Source organism: Manacus candei, unplaced genomic scaffold, assembly GCF_025592945.1.
Source record: "Manacus candei isolate 608988 ecotype Guabito, Panama unplaced genomic scaffold, ASM2559294v1 h1tg000037l, whole genome shotgun sequence".
Classification (NCBI taxonomy): domain Eukaryota; kingdom Metazoa; phylum Chordata; class Aves; order Passeriformes; family Pipridae; genus Manacus; species Manacus candei.
The window spans coordinates 2,569,161-2,582,026 of record NW_026138085.1 but is presented as its reverse complement, the minus strand read 5'-3'; the positions used below and the strand labels follow the sequence as shown (position 1 = coordinate 2,582,026).

The following is a 12,866-nucleotide window of genomic DNA, read 5'->3' as shown; positions in this document are numbered from 1 at the left end:
CCCAGGAGCCTTAATGCCCTTGCCTGCCCCCCTGCAGCCCTAAGCTCAGCTCTGTGGCTGGGTTCCCAGAGCTCCCAGGAATGGGTGCTGTCACCTTCCCTGTCACTGTCACCTCCCTGGCAGCTTGGCAGCTGCGGGGGCACAGGAGGGGAGTCCTTGGCTCACCTTCCTCTGTGGGTGGGAGGGAAGTGCAGTGTTGGGCTACCCTGTGCCCATGGCCCTCCATGCCCCCTCCAGCCCTGTGCTTCCCCCCTAGACTGGTTTTGGCTCTTCCCAGCCAAGGGAATGGCTCTGTCCCTGCCAGGCCTGAGGGAGCCTCAGCCCTGCACACTCCCCTCAGCTCCTTGCCCTGTCTTGGGTGCAGCAGGAGCTGCTCCCAGCAGGGGAGGGGATGAGGACTCGGTTTTCCTGCTCTGGCACCTGTCCCAGACACCAACCAAGTGGCTGCAGCAGCACTCTGGGTGCCACAGTGCCCGTCCTTGGGGACAGGCAGGGCACACCACATCTCCCATGCTCCAGCAGCAAGGGCCACCCCAGGTCCCAGCACACCAGCTGCCTGGGCTGTGGGAGAGCTCAGGCTCTGCCAGTCCCCAGTGGGCCTGGGCACCCCATCCCAGTGCCAGGGCAGGGCAGTGGGTGCAGCTCTGGCAGCCTCTGCAGCGGGGAGTCTCTGGCCACTGCACCAGACAGGGGCTGACCCACCTGGCCAGGCCTATGCCCTGCAACCCAAATGGGGACAACCTGGCCCAGGGCCCACCTGTTTGCCCACCCCAGCACCTGGAAGAGACACCAGGACACACAGAAGCCGAGGTTGGGAAGTGGCAGATGTGGCTGCTCACAGTGGGTGATGGGATGAAGCAGGTCTGCACACACACAGGAGCTTCCCTGGGAAGGGAGCCCACCCACAGCCCAGCCAGGGGTCTCCCAGCCCCACCAGCCCCTCACAGGCCCACCCCCAGCCCTGGCAGAGCCCATGGGCACATGCAGGCAGGAACTCAGCCAAGATGCCTTGTCCAGGGCCTTTCCCAGGCCTGTCCCCACAGAGCTGCAGCCCCATGTCCAGCCTACAACCCACCCCAGGGCAGCCCCCAGATCACCTTTGGGGTTACAGGGCTGATACCTGGGAGTGGGACACTTACTTGGATGCAAACTGTTTGGGATTGCACAGGACTTGTTATGGGATGTTTCAGGGAGACCCCGAAGGTGCAGGTGATTTTTAGGAGGAAGTGTGGGAAAGCAGTGAGGTGTGGGGCCCAGCAGGGTGTTGGTGACCCCCTGGTCATTGCTCTTGTGCAGCACCTGATCCCCCCGGTCTGTCTGAGCTTATCAAATTCCTCCTAAACACTCTCCCGCATGGGGCTCCCTCCCTGCCCGTGTGTCTGCAGCATGTGAGAGCACCGGGGGGGAGCGGCCCCGTGTCCGCGGGGCAACCGTGGGATCACCGGCGGAGGTGACACGGGACTCGCTGGTGGTTTGGGAACCGGGGGCCGTCCGAGAGTGTGGCAGCACCCGCGTGCCCGTGGGATGAGAGCACGGGGGTCGGCACAGGACCGGGAAACTCCCGCCCGGCTCCAAGATCCCGGGAGGAGCGGGCGGGGGCCGGGCCGGTGCAGTTCCCGCAGGGGCCACACGGTGGCGATGTCCCCTCGCGCCGGGGCGGGCGGAGCGACCGGGACAGCGGGAACGGCCGGGAGAGAGGGAATGACCTGGGACACTGGGAATGACACGGGAGAGAGGGAATGGCCGGGAGAGAGGGAATGACACGGGACAGCGGGAATGGCCGGGAGAGAGGGAATGACACGGGAGAGAGGGAATGACACGGGAGAGAGGGAATGACACGGGACAGCGGGAACGGCCGGGAGAGAGGGAATGACACGGGAGAGAGGGAATGACACGGGAGAGAGGGAATGGCCGGGAGAGAGGGAATGGCCTGGGACACTGGGAATGACCTGGGAGAGAGGGAATGACACGGGAGAGAGGGAATGGCCTGGGACACTGGGAATGACACAGGAGAGAGGGAATGGCCTGGGACACCGGGAATGACACAGGACAGCGGGAATGGACTGGGACAGTGGGAATGACACGGGACAGCGGGAATGGCCTGGGACACTGGGAATGACATGGGACAGTGGGAATGGCATGGGACACTGGGAATGACCAGGACAGCGGGAATGACCTGGGAGAGAGGGAAAGGCACGGGAGAGCAGGAATGACTGGGATAGCAGGAATGACACGGGAGAGTGGGAATGGCCCAGGAGAGTGGGAATGACCCAGGAGAGTGGGAATGGCCTGGGACAGCAGGAATGACCGGGACAGCTGGACCGGCCCAGGAGAATTGGAATGGCCCAGGACAGCAGAAATGGCCTGGGACAGTGGGAATGACCACCCAGCACGGGCTGGCTGGGCCCATGCTCGTGTCCGTGTTCCATGCCCATGTCTGTGCCCATGCCCGTGCCCATGTCCATGCCTGTGTCTGTGTCTGTGCCTGTGCCAGCCTTCCCAGCCTCCCTCTTCCCCCCACCCCTGCTCTCCAGCAGGACCTCTCCACCAGCCTCCCCTGGTGCCCACTCTGGGCAGCACTCAGGGGGTGTCTGCAGGACGAGGGTACAGCTGCTCCAGGGCAGCAGGATTCCCTGCAGGCCCCTCACCCCAAATCCCACCACACACCCCCCCAGGAGAGCAGCCAGAGAGACACGAGTTTTATTGAGGAGGGGAAGGAGGGGGCAGGCTGTGGGGATCAGCCCAGGGCACCCAGGGGTGCCACTACTGTGCCCTGCGGGCCATCAGCATCTCCCGGATATTGTCTTCTGCTTCCTTCACACTCCGCTCCAGGTACGACTTCTTCTGCTGCAAGGCAGAAAGCAGAGGAGAGTCAGAGTCCCCCAGCACACACCAGGGTCCCCCAGCACACACCAGGGTCCCAGAGCACACACCAGGGCTCAGGGCCACCCAGGCAGAGCTGGCCCAGCCAGCCCCCACCCTGCTGGTGTCCCCACGTGGGGAAAGTGGTTACACGTTCCCAGAGGCACAGGGGCAGGGGTAATGTTTTACACAGACTTTGAATTTTGTTCCCAGTGAAACCTCCCCTGAAAAAAAAGTGGGAGATGTGAACCACAGCAAGGAAGGAAATCAAATCAGATCCTGTAACTCCTGGAGCCCAGAGAGGGACTGACATGCTGAGGCCTCCTTATGGAGACACAGTAAAACTCCCTCCTTGGGCACAAAAGGCTCTTTTTCCCAGCTGGGCCATTTTCTAACCCCAGACCCTCCTTTCTATCAGAAATTCCCTGGCATAGTCACCAAATACGTGTGTTTCCTTAATCATCTGTAATTAGGCTGGGCTTGGCAGGGAAGCAGCCCCAAGCTGTGCATCCCAAGATAGGAATTCAGCATGCAGCGTTTTTTCCTGCTAGTCTGGGTGCTCCTCTGTGACTGGAAAAATCAGCACTTGGCTCTCCTGACTATTTTCTCTGGGTTTCCAAACAACAGACACAACAGTCTCCTCCAGCAGCGTTGCTGTGAGCAGGGGTGGGCCCACTCCATGACTGGATGGGGGGCCTTGGGAATGTCCCCAGAGCTGGGCTCGCCCTCGGTGGCACCTGCAGCACCACTGGCACGGGGCCTGCTGTCCTCACAAGGGGCTGGGGGACACTTTGGCACAGTGTCCCATGGGCGTCACAGCCCCACACAAGCTCAGGGAGCTTGTATTGATAAGCACTGGCAGGATTGTTATTAAATTCCAGAGTCCAGGTCTCAGCCCAGACCATCCTGCCATGGGCACCTTCCCAGGAGGTGAGCACCAGGAGCCCAGGATGGCAGGAATGACCCCCAAAGGCCACCCAAACCAAGCACAGGTGAAGGGCAAGAACTGCTGATGCTGCCCTGAGAGCCTCACCCCAATTCCTGTGATCCCACAGGAGCTGGGACCCGCAGTGCTGAGAATCCCTTTAGCCCATGGAGCAGCAGTCCTGCTGCCACCACTGTCCCTCCATCCCTTGCTGTCACATGGCTGCACACTCAGCTGGAATGCCCATGCCATGAGGACAACTCTCCCAGCCCTGTTCCTAAAGGCTGAAGGGCTTTCATTTAAACACTAAAGGTTGTTGGTGACATCCAGGGCCAGGGATACAGCCAAGGAAGGGCTCCTTGTCCCTCTCCCGGGGTCCCTCTCGCTGACAGGAACTGCTTTTGAGGAAACCACAGGGAGAGGAAGAGCAGCCACGGGTTCCCACTGTCAGTGAGTCAGTGACACACCAGCAGGACTCTGTCACTGCCACACTGTCCCCACACTGCCCGGACAGACATCGAGGGATTTCACACATAGGGAACTGAGCCTGAAGGCTGCAAGAGGTCACAGGGCCTGGAAAACCCTCGTGGGTCTGAGCTCTGCTGACCAGAGCAGAGTGGCAGCAGTGACTTCTGGTCAGTCGTTTATTGCTAAAACCATTTTTTCACACCATTAAATTAGCCTATGAAATGGTTCTGCCTTTCTGCCCTCTCCCCTGCCATGTCCCCCACGGACCCACAATGCCCATTCCTGCACAGGGACATGCTCTGCCCTCCCAGGGGAGCAGGGCTGCCAGAGCTGCACAGCCCGTGGCAAAGGCACAGGGTTTAATGCCATTTCTGTACTCAAGCAGCACCGGCAGCCTGAGGCAGGTGAGGATTGAGGGAAATTTTTCTTTCCCTCAATCGCTCTCCTTGGTCACACAGTCTGGGATGAGAGGATCTGGGCTGGACCCGACACTTTTACTCCTTCCTCCCAGAAGCAGCCTGCAGGGAGTCCCATCCCTGGGCTCCAGGAGCATCACTTGGGCGTGCAGTGAGCCCTGCACCCGCGGCTGGGGGGCTGCAAACCTCCCAGTGAGTCCTGCAGGCGGGCAGTGCCGGAGCCAGCACGGGGGCTGATCCCACCCTGACCCCCGGATCACGGGCAGCGAGGAGCAGACGGGCGCCACATTTTCCGAGACACGTGGCACAAACGAGGTGTTCCTTCCCCAGGAACTGCAGCCCGGTTTCTGCTTCGGCAATCACCGGAGAAGCAGCAGGAGCCCGCGTGCAAACCCCTCCTCACCGCGATTACTGGGGTCTAGACAGGAAACTCCGTCTCTCCCCGAGCGAGGGCTGACACACGCTCTGTCTACTCACACCAGAGCCCAGAGACACGGCAGCGCAGCTCTGAAGTCACGCTGGAGGCTGTTCCGGTCCAGCCAGACCTGCCAGGCTGGTGGTATCTGTTCCCCGAACACCACCCCGCATCCCAAACCCCACCTCCAGCTTCCCCAGCTCACAGCTTTCATCTGCACTCGGCCTGGACTTGCAGCTCTCGTTAACCCTTTGTCCTCTGAGCCCCTGGTTTGGGCTTCACCTCAGCACCCTCTGAGCTGATGCATTTCCCTGGGAAGGTGTGTTTGCCCCTCCAGGTGGATCCTCCTCTGCTGCCACAGCAACCACAGCCCTCGGGAATTCCCAGTGAAACGCCAGAACTGCGCTGCTGGTTCGGGTCCCTCATTAACCTAAAGGTGGCTGCTGCTGTCTGCAGCCTCTGATTTCACTTCTAGAGCTGTAGCTCCAGTGCTCACCAGTCAGGAGCCCAAGGGAACGCGGCAGCAGCCCCAGGGGACGTGGCAGCAGCCCCAGGGGACGTGGCAGCAGACCTAGGGGACATGGCAGCAGACCTAGGGGACATGGCAGCAGACCTAGGGGACAGGGTAGCAGACCTAGGGGACATGGCAGCAGCCCCAGGGGACACGGCAGCACACTGGCCCACCAGCTTTGGTGGCTGCATGACCTGCGAGCTGCTGATCCAGAGCTCCTGCCCACTCACCACACCAGTGCCCTAAGCTGCTACCTCCTTCCCCCAGCCTCTGTGGGCCTCTGGCCACCTAAAGTGGGCACCCAAACCAGCCCCAGATGCCACTGCCTGAAGCCCCAGAAATCCAGGGAAGGACAGAGAAAGGAGACTGGCTTTGGGAAGGTGGCAGAGGGAAGTAGCCACATGACACTGAGCTCCCAGAAAAGCCCCACTCCTGGCTGGGTCAGGCTCTGCAGGAGGCTGGGCAGTGCCCCGGGGTCTGTCCCTCTGCAGTCACACCGGGAGTGTGGCAAGGCAGTGATGAGGAAACACGGAGGGCACGGCAGGAAGCAGCTGATGTGTCAGCCGAGGGCTCTGGCTGCAGCGAGGAGCTGGTTCCTCCTCCTGGGGCACAAGTCCTGGGCCACTTGCTATAGAGATTTTATTTTACCACGGTGCAGAACACACTTGTGGGGTGTTGCTGAAGCTTATTTCAGAGGAACAGCCTCTGACCAACCCCTGCCAGCCCCCACTGCTCCCAGGAAAAGGCCAGTGTGTTCCCATGACCCAGGCACAGCTCACTCAAACAGGGAGGGATGACCCGGGACTGCAGGTCCTGTCAGAGCTGGAGAAGCTTCTCCCCCACAAAGTAAGAAAAGGGAGCTGGAAGCTGCATGGAAGAGGGCACGTGGGAAGGGAGAATTAATTGCAGCTACACATTTCCAGGTGGACAGCACACTTTGTACGCACCCCAAAACCGAGCCAGCTGACCCGCCCCAGCACAGGACAAGCTCTTGAATCCTCACACGTTCCCACCACAGGCCACTCACCAGCTCTCATCCACTCCCTTATCTGTGGTGACAGCCCCCTGATCCCCTCCTGCCCCTCACAGAAAGGGCTCTGCCATCTGCACTGGGACACGAGACCAACACAGAGCCACTGCCCCAACCCAGCTGAGTCTGAGCCTCCTGCAGAACAACTGAGAAGATGCCCCCAAAAACCCAGTGCAGTCAATGTCTCCCAGCCCACAGTTTCCCAATTTCTTTAAGCTAATCCTACTGCCAGCAACAGTCCCTTCCCCAGCCAGGAAGGGCTGCAGCACTTGGGAACGAGACAAACCACAGCCCTGATGATCTGTCTCAAAACCAGCCCCAAAGGAAGTGTTCTCACCTAAATCTGCTTTCTGGAAGCAGGCTTGCCATGCTAATGACTGCCTGGCACTGGGATGGAGGGATGGAAGACATGACCAAGGACTCCTCCTTGGGCAGCAGAGCCAACCCCACAGGCTGGGCCTCCCACCACCTCCTGGGGGCCCAGGAGCTGGGATCTGCACCTCTCCTGCCCCTGACTGCAGATGTGCCACCAACCTGGCCCATACTCTCCCCTTCAAGCTCTTGGGAGCCTTCCCCACTTCCAAGGCTTCCTGTAGCCTCCCTAAATCAGGCAAGGGGTGAACCTGTGTGTGGTCAGTACAGCTGCATGGAGTAAAAACACCACCTCCCATGTCATCAGAGATGCAGCCAAAAATAGGACTGGCCACTCACACAGCCCCATCTGACAGGCAACACATGTGCACCTCCCAGGAACCCTTCCCAGGAGGAAGGGTGGCTGTGCAGCCAACAGCTCCACCAACAGAGCCACAGGGCCCATCAGGGAAGGTACCACCACAGAACCACAGAATCAGCTAGGCTGGAAAAGACCTCTGATATCATCAAGTCCAACCTCGACCCAACACTACCTTGTCACCCAGACCATGGCACTCAGTGACACATCCAGTTTCTTCTTAAACACCTACAGGGACAGTGATTCCACCACCTCCCTGGGCAGCCCATTCCAATGGCTGATCACTCTCTGTACAACAGTTCTTCCTAATATCCAACCTAAACCTCCCCGGCACAGCCCTCTTGTCCTACTGCTGGTTGCCTGGGAGCAGAGCCCGACCCCCACCTGGCTACAACCTCCTGTCAGGGAGTTGCAGAGAGTGAGGAGGTCTCCCCTGAGCCTCCTTTTCTCCAGGCTCAACAACCCCAGCTCCCTCAGCTGCTCATAGGACCTGGCAGCTCCAGCCCTGCCTGAAAAGAGGGAGGGGAGAAGAGAGGAGGGCAGGGAGCTGATATCCAATGGCCATGTTGGGATGCAACGCCCACTGCCATGTCCTAGGAAGCTCTGGGGGACTGTAAGCCATGGCTCTGGGGGGCTGCCACCAGCCCCAGCTGGTGTGGGAAGCACACACTCCTGGAAGCACCAGCTGGGCCGGGCTGTGCGGGCAGCACCACGAGCCAGCCCTCGCCGTGCACGCTTCTGACCAAGGCGTGCCAGCACAGCCAACCTGCACACCCTGGCACGGGTGGGTACAGCCAAACACTGCCAGGAGACTCGCCCCTGCCATCACCCTGTTCCTCAGCTCTCCCTTGCCCTTCGCTCCCCACCACGAGCAGTGCTCGCTCCCCGACCAGCTCCGCGCTGTTTGCTTTTGGCAGCGGCTGCGGAAAGAGTCCATCAAATGCAAACACAATTACAGCTCACACCCTAAGAAGAAAAGGACTTGTGGTTAACAGAGGTGGCCCGTGGCCTTTTGACACGGCAGGGAAGCCACCTCCTGCTCCAGCCTCCCACCTCTGCTCCCGTTGCATCATGCTGCTGGAGAAGCTGGTGCTTCACGAGATGACGCACCCGGACCTTGCATTCCTGGCAGATTAAAGAGCCAGCATCCACAGATTCCACAGCAACAAAAAACTATTAATCAGCTCCTCTTGGATGGGCTTTTGATGATCAAAGCACTGTCTTTCCTCCAGCGCTGTGATTCAGACACCTCTGCCTTCAGGGAGAGCTGGTCAGGCACCGCCAGCCCCGCGTGTGGCAGGGCCTTGCCTCGAGCCGGTGGTTGAGCACAGCACGGCCCAGCATTCCCAAACAGCCCCGTGCTCCCTGTGGGAACAGGCACAGCAGCCCTGCCCATCCATGCTGCGGTTCACCTCCTGCTCACAGGTGAGTTTCCTGTGTCAAGTCATGGTTTATCACTCAAGGTTGACTTTTGCTCTTCAAATACCATTTCTCTCACATCACTTCAGCAAGAGGCTCAACCCTTGACCTGCAAACACAGATCTGCTTGAGCCCAAACAAAACTGTTCCCATGGAAATGTCAGGATCTAGCACTGGAACATGCCTACTCATTTCAGCCTGTTCTTTCTTCTTCCCCTCCTTTGTTGCTTTTTTTTTTATTGTTTGTTTTTTCTGATTTTTAAACTGTTTTTCTATGGACTTGTTTTATACCCAGCTTGTGAGAACAAAGCGAGGTGGCAGGTCCCTTCCCAGGGAGCACCTCCCTATGGATCACAGCTTGTTTGGCTACCAGCCACCAGATTCTGGCATCCCACTCTCACGCTCAGAGGGCTTCCGTCGAGGAACGCTGCAGTCCCCAGGCATGAGGCAGTGCCTCAAACGGGAGCCCTGACACAGCTCATCTTGTGACACTGTCCCAAAAAACCTGCTGCGAGCCAAGAGCTTCTGTATCCCCCAAAGTTAACTCAAACCATTTTTGGAATTCCCCAAGGGAAAGTGATCAACAGATCCTGAGCTAGAGCTGGGAGCACGTGGGTGGCTGGAGAAGGATCTTTCCTGGGAGGAAGGAAAGTCGTGCTGCCCACGTGCGAGGGGCCAGGCAGGAGGGGCAGCCCGAGCTGCCCTCGCTCTTGGGGTCATCACTACTGCTAAGGGGGCTGGAAATGCCCAAATTCCCTGCAGAGAACAGCACTCCGAGTCGTGCACCCTGGGCAAGGCAAACATTTCAGTCAGCCTGAGACGATGTGCCGAGGACGTGCCCTCTGCGTAACGGGACTTCACTGGGAACCCAGAAATGGGAAGGAGGTGAACCTGCTGAACAGCACCCAGCTGCTCCTGCTCCAGGAGAAGCCAAAATAGTGGGCACCAGCAACGGGGTGGGGTGGGTCTGCAGGCAGCCCTACGCCCTGGTGGGTCCACCCAGCGCTGGTCCTCACCCAGTTCAACACTGTGGCACATGTACACACTGGGAATTAGCACTCTACAGCAACCACCAAATATTTAGATCTGCTCCAAGACTTTCCAAGCAGAGTTATTGCTCTCAGGAAGTTGCCCAGAGTTTGCTCAAGAGTGAATGATGTGCAATAGGAAGGGAGCCCAGCTGCTTTCTGACGACAGCTGCTGACAGAAGCATCATGATGTCATTTACCTAAGAGGAGAAATGATGATTCAGACCCTTGGGTTTCCCCTTCCACAAGGTAACGGGGACCCTCAGTCCCTTCAGAACCATCTGGATTTAAGTGTAAGAGAGGACATCAAACATATGAGTGCATGTGCCAACTCAGGAGGATCTTCAGAAGCACCTGCCTGCAGAACTGCTGGTGCAAATCCACCTTTATTGCGTCCCAGTCCTACCACAGCACAACCAGCAGGGCTTCCCCCACCATTATCAAAGCTCCTCGAAACCCTGAGGAACACACTCTGAAAAAGCTAATTTGGGAAAGCCCCCACTGCCTCCCATGCTTGGTATCTTCAAGAGGAGAAGGGGCAAGGTAAGGGGTAGAAAGGCTGGCAGGCAGGAGGACTTTCTGCCCCAACCTGTGGCAGCTGCAGGGACCCACTGCTCCAAGCCACAGGACACAAAGTCCTGCCAGCAGAGCAGGAGACAGTTACTCTTTGTGACTGGGAAATGAGGATTATTCCAGTGAACTCCTGCACCCTACCCTGACGTGAACTACTACAAAAGCAAACCGGTGGGAACCTTTCAGTAGGTGGCAGCAGAAATGTATTATCAGCCCAGAGGATTCCTTTTGGGACACCCCTTCTTGGCACAATTCCCCATTTAAAGCAGTTTCCAGGGGTATGTTGCTCCAGGTCAGATACTGCACCCTCACCAGGCTTATGACAGCAGAGTCAGGTCAAACACACAGAACCTGGGGAGAGGAAACTCCCCCCGGTGCTGAAAATCCACCCGCTCCGTTTCGGCGGAAGCGTCTCTCACCAAACCGCCTCTTGCAAAATGTGGTAAGTTCCCTAACCCAGTGCCTCGGTTTCTGTGGTCCTGCAGAGCCAGTGTGGCTCACCAGGACACCTCCAGGCAACAGGACTTTTGCAAAAACCACACCACACCTTTCAGCCCTTGCAGTCCCTCCCGGCCAGACGAGGCCACTTCAGATGAAAAACTGCTTCCATAAATTTCAAAGACAAATCAGCAACAAAAAGATGGTGTCGGCTCCCAACTAGGCAGCATCCCCCCTCTAATTCAGATCTCACTGAACTCAAAGCAGCCACGTGGTCACTACCAACCCGTTTAGCAGCAGAGCAGGGGGTGACCCGGGCATGGGGCCAGCAGGAAGCAGGAGGGCTGCCCCGCATACCTGGGAGCAAGGTGTGGCTTTGTAAAGCTGACTCAGGGCTGGGTCAGGGCTCCCTGACAGGCAGGAGCACGCTTTCCAAATAATCGTTTCCTGTTCTCCCCAGGCGAGATGGAGGAGGAGGAGGAGATGGAAGCAGGATGGAGGTTTATCGGGCACAAACAATCCCCCTCCCCAGAGCTGCCTGGCACAAGGGCCAGCCAGGAGCCACTGCAGGGGCTGGTGACTAAGGCAAGGACAGCAGTGCTGGGGTTGTGACTAACTATTACTCATGCAAGGAGGAATTTGGAGAGGGACCCGCATCCAGCTCGGCTCGTTGCTTTGGATACTTTTGCAGCCATAAGCACAAAGGAGAGCTTTGACAATGAATCAGACCCTGCTTTACAATGACAAAGACAGACTTATCGACCAACTTGGTGTTAAAATTTCAGTGCAATCATAAAAGCAGCTTAATGCTAATCAGAGGAAACAAGACATGTTTTCAGACCCAGATGACTAAATGTAGGCTCCTAGATGGACAAAACCAGCAGCAGAAGTGGGTTTTTTAACTAATCATAATATATTTCACTTTCCTCTGAATTACAAAGGAATGTGAGTGTACTGGCAACAGTTCCTTGAAAAGCAAGTTGTTTAGGGTTTTTATAAATCAAGAGCAACCCTCCCCCAAAAAACCCCCTAAAACGAGTTCTGGGATACCTTTATTTTGAAAGCATGTCTAGAACTAGCCTCTAAAAGAAGTTAAAAGGAAGCAAACAACCCCCATGTTAATTATTCTCCTGCTTTTAAAATCTACAATTATCCACCTAAAAATAAAGTAGGGACAGCGAAAGCAAAGAGTCATCAAATTCCAGTTCTCCCTTCATGAAGCCTTTGCCCTCTCAGCTGGTTTGTGTGCTTACTTTGCAGTCTGCAGTGCAGGGAAGACTAACAAAGAATTACTAATTAAGCAACCGCTTGCAAAAAATCTGTGAGTTTGAAAACTTGTTGCGGTGAATGATTGGTCCAGATAGGAGATCCAGCCTTGCCAATGCATACCCACACATGTGATGATATAAGTACACGTCATTCCACTCACATCAGCATCACCCCACAACCATTCTTCACAAAAATGTGGTGAGATACTCAAGTTTTTACAAGCCATCCCAGGTCTAAAGGCCGTAGATGACCCTTCTGGAGAGCTGGGAATCCCCTCTGAAATGCGAGGGTTTCTTTCTCCCTGTGCCTCTTAAGATTCCAAAGTCGTGTTTTGTAACCAGTGGTTTGTGCACTATTTAACACATGACAAGCTTCTTACACAATTTTCAAAGCAGGACATAGTGTTATTTGATCTTTATCAAACAAATCTAACAGACGAGTAAGAGCCGGTACCTAAACAAACCAACCTCCTTCCCTGGGAGGACTGAGGAGCACTTGTTGCCTTTAAGAGCTGCAAGGTGCTCCCTGCAAACAACTGACTTCCATCTGTCTGGGATGAGGGATGACTCAATCAGACAACAGAGAAACAGCCCAAAACACCCATGAAGTTCAGAACACAATCCTTTTGCCACCCTCACTTTTGACAAACAACAGTCAGACAGACCACAAGGCTCTGAACATTAAGAAGTGAAGTCAGAGATTCCTCACAGCTGTGAAGGCCTGTTCTTCATGCTGCCATCAGCAGTCAATTTAGTAGACAGGAAGAATTAGAGCAGCACTAG

At 56.8% G+C, this 12,866-nt stretch overlaps 2 protein-coding genes across 2 annotated transcripts in view; both read right to left on the bottom strand.

Annotated features, from left to right (window-relative positions):
* Positions 1-1,294: 1,294 nt before the first annotated feature.
* On the bottom strand, positions 1,295-2,538 carry LOC127473735 (uncharacterized). The gene is made up of 2 exons (XM_051793741.1): positions 2,047-2,538; positions 1,295-1,949 (listed from the first exon to the last, which is right to left on the bottom strand). Exons 1-2 carry the CDS (start codon positions 2,463-2,465, stop codon positions 1,439-1,441), a joined length of 930 nt encoding a protein of 309 aa, XP_051649701.1. The 5' UTR covers positions 2,466-2,538; the 3' UTR covers positions 1,295-1,438.
* A 146-nt stretch (positions 2,539-2,684) lies between these two features.
* The window catches only part of PFDN1 (prefoldin subunit 1), a 33,283-nt gene continuing 23,101 nt past the window's right edge, over positions 2,685-12,866 (bottom strand). Inside the window, exon 4 of the mRNA XM_051793757.1 lies at positions 2,685-2,847. Within this exon, the coding sequence (XP_051649717.1) occupies positions 2,764-2,847 (84 nt within the window). The 3' untranslated portion in view covers positions 2,685-2,763. The remainder of the gene's footprint in view (positions 2,848-12,866) is intronic.

Excerpts from the sequence above, each read along its gene's own strand:
- LOC127473735 (XM_051793741.1), bottom strand. The coding sequence starts at position 2,465 with ATGGACATGGGCACGGGCATGGGCACAGACATGGGCATGGAACACGGA. Across the intron at positions 1,950-2,046 it reads CAGTCCATTCCCGCTGTCCT|GTCATTCCCAGTGTCCCAGG; the intron begins GTGTCATTCCCG and ends CCTCTCTCCCAG.